Source organism: Triticum urartu, chromosome 7 (genome assembly GCF_003073215.2).
Source record: "Triticum urartu cultivar G1812 chromosome 7, Tu2.1, whole genome shotgun sequence".
NCBI classification, from domain to species: domain Eukaryota; kingdom Viridiplantae; phylum Streptophyta; class Magnoliopsida; order Poales; family Poaceae; genus Triticum; species Triticum urartu.
In genome coordinates, this window is record NC_053028.1 from 699,775,169 (window position 1) to 699,781,831 (window position 6,663).

The 6,663-nt window shown below is 44.7% G+C and overlaps 1 protein-coding gene across 1 annotated transcript; it reads right to left on the reverse strand.

The window, feature by feature from the left end:
* Nucleotides 1-1,570: 1,570 nt before the first annotated feature.
* On the reverse strand, nucleotides 1,571-2,126 carry LOC125525745 (zinc finger protein 1-like). Its single transcript, XM_048690755.1, has one exon. The coding sequence runs from the start codon at nucleotides 2,097-2,099 to the stop codon at nucleotides 1,743-1,745; it is 357 nt and encodes a 118-aa protein (XP_048546712.1). The 5' UTR covers nucleotides 2,100-2,126; the 3' UTR covers nucleotides 1,571-1,742.
* Nucleotides 2,127-6,663: the final 4,537 nt, after the last annotated feature.

Below are 6,663 nucleotides of genomic sequence, written 5' to 3' on the forward strand. Positions count from 1 at the left end.
TACCATTGGTGACTGTCTTTTGAAAGTCATCTGCCTCAATATATTCCTATCTTTCTATGGCTAGCTGTCCTACCAAAGTCCTAACTAGAGATAACTTGTCTAAGAGGAGACATGTAGATGCTATTACTTGCTTTGTTTTGTAATGAACCTGAGAATGTGAAACATCTTTTCTCCGAATGCACCGTGGCTTCACATGTTTGGGGTTTCATTGACGAAGCTTTTCAAATTACTGCTCCTATTTCGTTCCATGATATTATTGCCATTTGGCGATTGAATAAAAGTAAACCTGTGCTATGTATGGTTATTGCAACCTCTTTATGGAGTTTATGGACTCTAAGAAATGATTTCTGTTTTCAGGAAAGAACCTAGAAGGGCATGCGTTGCGTCTTTGCAAAACTAAGCAGGTTCCTTCATCAATGGAGCGTACTCTGTAAGGACACTCAAGTTGTGCTCCTCCGAAGTGCCTTCTTTTGTTGGACAAGCAGTGAGGGGAGCTACATAGAATTTCTTGGGGATGACACAGAGCTCAGGTGGGCGCGACTCCTGGGAGATGTGCGATATATAGCTCTTCTTAGGGCCTATTCACCCCTCTTAGGAGTTCTATCCTCCTTGACATGTAATATATCTAGAAAAAGTGTGCAGAGACGTTCTTTAGTCGGACATCTGTTTGGTTGCCTGCCATTTAGTTAATCTCTAGCCTGATCAATTCTGACAGGTCGTATGCTGTGAACCATCTTGCTTCACTCTATAAAATAAAAGTGGACGGGGGAGGGGGGGCTTTCATTCAAGAAAGAAAGCAACACAGTTATCAATTTAAGATGAATTTTTATAACACTTTATTGCAACGGGGAGGCTAAATAGCACAAGAGAGAGTATGCCCAACAGTTTGGTTGTGGTGTTAGCTCCTTTCTTTTAAATATCTTGGCATTGCAACTCACTCTCGGAGACTATGTAATAGAATAGGTTTTTAATTTTCAAAACAAAAAAAATTCGGACCTCATTGAGATTTCAAATTTTACTTTGTTTTAATGAATATTAACCTAATTGAATTTCTTTTGAAATTAGTTTTAATCTGGCTCGGAATTTCGGAGTCGAAAATGTTTCAGACCCCACTGAAGTATGCGAAATTTCAATGAAATTTCGTTGAAAATTTTAACCCTAAATAGACACTTGAAATACATAGAAGTTCATAAATAACTCTAGTGTCTTAAAGGGATAGATGTTCATTTTTCAGTGCTAGATATATCCGTTTCAGTGATAGATGTTCATAAATAACTCTAGCTAGTACTCCCTCTGATCAATATATTACTAGTCGCTCACACGGATATATCTAGACATATTTCAGTGCTAGATATATCCGTTTGAGCAACAAATAATATGGATAGGAGGGACTACTACTTATCGACACGGTGTTGACCAATGTCTTTATTTCACAATATTTTCTAAATGCCCCTAAAGTAATCATTTCTGAGAATAGACTCAGATTTTTCTGGCAACGTCATTACCGGCCATGATCATATAATCTGACGAATTGCGAAATTTAGTGTGAAATCCAAGGACAAGGATGGTCTAGACCTTAAAAACAAATATCCAGTTAACTATAAGAGCGCTGATATGAATCCAACGCATACACAGCAGGAACTTTGAAACAAATGGTTATAGCTAACTATAACGTACCTAGCACCGGAAATAAAGGGTGCGGACCAAGGATACTGGCAGAGTTTGATCGATCAGCCGACCGGTTACAGCCGGAGAGCCAAGTCGAGCTCGTGGTCGCGCTCCGACGAGCTCCTGCCGCGCATGTGCGCCACGGAGCCTGTTGCAGGCTCCCCGGAGATCTGAGCAGTGGTGGCAGCCCTCCCCGCCTTCCAAGACTGCGCCGTGGCAGCAGCGGTCTCCCGGAGGCGCTTGGCGACGGCGCGCTCTTGCTTATGCGCGTTTTGGTGGCCACCGTGCGCTTGCGCGGTGCCGAACTTTTTGTCGCAGTAGACGCATGGGAAGAAGCGGGGGAGGGGCGGGGCCGTCGTCACGCACACAGCAAAGCCCAGAGTGAGCTCGAGGCTGCGCTCCTCCTGCGCGCTACTCTCTACTTGCTCCATTGTTATCGTATATGACTGAATGTATGAGATGAGCTAGTTAAGTTGATCCAAATCTTGAGAGCACAAGTAGCCAACCTAGGTACACGTCCGGTATTATTGTGTGTAGTCAGCTGGTGGCCCTCAACGTAGCCCTACCGGCAGGCTGGGATGAATGGCCTGCATGGCGCAATGCGCATTGACGACGAGATGGTACCGTTTCACCGGCCGGTCGGTCCCCATTTAAGTCGCCGGCTGGAGACGATTTCTCTACATACGAGTATTTATGTACAGGTGCACGTAAGTTCCGTCAAGGTTGCTATTACTGACGAGACGTTTCAGGGATCATGGAAAGAGGAGATGGCAATATATGATGACTTTGATTTGATGGTGCTTCTCGGGTATCCAGTTTTGATCTTCAAGATAGGTCTGACCTTAATTAGTTATATCTTGTAATGACAGTGTTTTTGCATCTTTACCTTGTTGAAGTCACAGCTTGGATTTTTTCGGACGTGATCTTCAGGGTGAAAACTCAGAATCTCACCTTCGGTGGTTGGATCTGCCAACGGCAACATGTGTTCCTTTTTTGGAGGTGTTGCTACAAGAGAACCTTTCTCGTTATTCATGTGATGTCAAGTGATGATTGGTGTGGGTGGCGTAGTTGTACTTCTTTATTCGTTGTTTTGAATAGTTAAATATTTTTTCGCCCCTACGCCTAGGTATAACTTCGATCTTCTACGATTTTGCTCTTTGTCGGTGGGATTCTTCGTGTGTGTGTGTGTGTGGTATTGGTTGTGTGCATCTTATTGATCTAGAGGTCGGGAGTGGGCTCATTGTATGTGTATGTCAATGATGCATCATTTTAACTTCCTTATTATCGAAAAAGGGTTGATATCCGCTTGAGCATGGGCCCATCCGTCACGACCAAGATGCATGGATCTATCACTAGCACATGACAGGTTTAGGCTACTGGCCACTCATTCATCTTGGCCGTAGGGGCGGCGACCCTGCACGCAGCTTATCTGGCGCTCAGCCGTAGTGTGTCCGCCTTCGATGGGCGTAGGAGACCATCCGGCTCCCGAAGAAAGGTGTTGCTGATGGGAGTGGAGAGCACCATTAGTTTTCCATTGGCATCTGGCAGTACGACATCTAGCTCTGTTCACAGGGAGGACAGCCACACAGAGGTAATGACCCGAGGGATGTAGTGAATATTGTTTTTCGATTCACTAGCAAAGTGGCCCGCTCGATGCGCGGGCTAGATCTTTAGACAATTTAGTAATGACATCATATTGTTTGTTTTTGTGTAAATAATGGCAGGATGTTTAAAGGGTACATGGTATAATATACTTTTCCAGGTTTTCAATTGTATATTTTGATTCTAAGAAAGAAATAGAATAAGAGCTGCAAGTTCCCATAGATGGAAAACATAATCTTGATACAAATATGCAACTTGATGGCTGGATGCAAAAGAACTTTTTTATATTCCCAAGGTTATATGAAATTTAATATTACATATGTGTAGTAATTTGAGTAACAACCCATATGTCAATTTGTAATTCTGCGTGTCATGGGAAACTGGATAGTCCACATATACTATTACTATCTACCCTTCCATTAGCACATCCTATCATTTATTTTATCTTTTCCACTATCTGTCGTTCGAAATATCCTATTGTACATGGCCGCCTCATTTATTTATGTAGCATTGTAGCTGTTCACATGCATATTCAGTGCCTAATTTCACTAAGATCTTCCTTTTTTTCACTCGCACAATTAATGTCACATCCCATCCAGAAATGGCTTGAAGGATGGAACCCGTAATTGCAAGCAAATGTCGAATTGTATAGCAATGTTTGGGTGAGAAATAAAAGTAATTTTATCTACAAAGGTATCCCTTTGTGTGAACATCGAATAAATAAATTGCTCGTCTAAAATATGTATACCATTTGGATCTTGTGAATTTCAGTGTGCCGATTGTATCCTCTATGTTAGCACATTTATGCTAATTTGCTTACAACCCTGTTTTGTTACGAAAAAATATATCATAGATTCACAAATGTACACTGCAAAACTATGTCGTAGTACAATTTTCACCCCTAGTCCATCAATTCCAGTCGGCGTATATTAATTGCTGGCATATTGCCATATTCACAGCTACACAAAAGCCATGATATATACTTATCTTTTTGTTTTAGATTGTCGTTGCTGACACTGATAAAATGTAGATGGTGTGTCATATTATACAGATTTTTTCGATAAAGGATGAATTTTATTGGCTCAAAATGGAGCATCAAGAGGATACAAACACTATGAGCACACACCCGGCCTCTGCATAGCTAAGATGCACACAGCCAACACCAACACACACAAACTCGCCGGCAACGGCAAAGTCGTATAAGACCGAAGCTATGCATAGGCGAAGTAAAAAAAGAAAAAGGAAGGCCCAAAGCGATCAGATCCACAGTTGGCAAACTATAGCAATGGCCATATCCGCACCAACCATCTTATGACATCACACGAACGACGAGACTCTTCAACAGCAACGCCTTCAGGAAGGTGACGACGCTTAAGCGCCGACGTCGCCAGATCCAACCACGAAGGCAGAATCAAGGTTTTCACCCTGAAGAAACAGCCTGAGCATGTCCGAGCATTGCCTTCAACAAGGTAACGACATAAAACAACATCGCCATTGCCAGGAACCAACATAGGTCATACCTAGGCTTTCGCCACAGAGCTCGAGACCGGTACACATAGCACCATCATCAAAGTCTTTCATGTGCTGTCACCACCACTTTCCGCTATCCCAGCAGCTACATGCGATGTGCGATCACCGCCGCTGCACAACCATTCCTCTACGTCAAGTCTTTACCCATAGTTTACATCTCATCACTGAAATCAACCACCGGATCTGGAGGGATAAATCCTCACGGAGATCTTTTAGTGACCCCAGCTGTCATGGAGCCGCAGGAGGGCGCTGCAACAGTCTACACGCACCACCACCCGGCCGACCGAGTCTAGATCACCGCCAACATGCCATCTAGATCTGAACAAGGGCTGCATTGGATGGATCAAATCTGACGAGCAGATGCCTTGCACGTGAGGTAGCCAACGCGTGAGCACGCACAATCATCTCCTGTAAGGCAGCCGCAGCTCGATCAGATCCGCGTGTCCCCATCCCGCTCAGGTTGATCCGGTGCCAACGCCTATGCCCATCAACCGGAGCACCAAAGCAGCACGGCAGCACAGCATCACGTTGGCACCACACAGATGGCACACCAGTTATGAAGGCCGAGCCACCAGTGCTTCCCCGGCGGCAACGCACACGCCCGAATTGGCGATGGACGTCTCCGCGTGAGTGGCACTGCCATCCGCGTCCACCGCGAGCTCTCCCTGCAACCTTCGGAGGCAGGGGCCACCGCCACCGTGTCGAGAGCAGCGGCAGCGGTGGCAAGTGGGCCGTTGAGCGGGGGTCCGGCCGGCGGCGCGCTAGGGTTCCCCCGAGTCGCTCCGTGAGCGACACGGGGGTCGGGCCTGGCTAACACGTGATATTATACAGATGGAGTAGTGAAAAATGTATATACCTAGCTATCACGTGCTAGTGCAGTAGTTGCTACTATGAGCCAAGTCTTCAATACGATCCAATACTTAGCTTCTTGCTAGAAGGCTGCATGCATGAGCAAGTTTGAACTCCGATACTGCTGATGTGCCGAGGGAGCCAAGTTGAATGCTACAGGCGACAGATGCGTGCTTGAGGACGTGCTCACGTACGAGATTCCTGATTTGTTTTTAGGTCAGCCAAGAGGACATATGGGAAGCAAGCTCTAGTCCATGCGATTCTGCTACCTGCCCATGAGATCTTTGGTCGTGATCCTTCCATGGCAACGTTTGATATCTCCACTCAGTGAAAGGTCCTATACCTCAACCTCCCCGCCTAGGAATCCTGGGCCGAGGCATTCTTGTATCCTCACATGTGAAATCGAATTGAAGCAGCGTGTCCTCGATTGTCGTGAAAGGCGCTGGAACCCTGCGTCCGAGGAATTCTCCTCGTCCCCATCTTTTTGCTGCCTGTTGTCGTGGAAGGCACTTGAATCGCACCGCAACATCCCTGCCCTGAAATTCTTGGCTAAAGTCCTAGTCATCAACCAATGCGTCTGCAGGGGCAACATATTTGGAGCTAAAAAGTAACAAATTCAAACAATACAAAATAGTACCACTACACTAGTACACTTATATATCTGTTCCGCATGGCTATTCCAAGGGCGAAGGTACAACCAATGTTACAATTGTTATTATCGATGGTTTACATTTATATTGGCGGCACAAGTGCCTTTTGGTCGTGTTGCAACATACAATCAAATTTCTTTGTAGTATTGTATGTGTTATATTGGAGAAAGTATTAACATCACCTTTTCAATTTAATATTGCTCAGCTTATCCTTATTGAGCTTGTACTACAGGATTCCTACAGGCCTACGACTATTTGGAAGTACTATATACCTTTCTGATTGATGAATATACTTGCTTCAAAATAATGAATTCAAAGAAATCCAAAGAAGTATAATTCTTCAAATTTGAGCATTGGTTCGTAT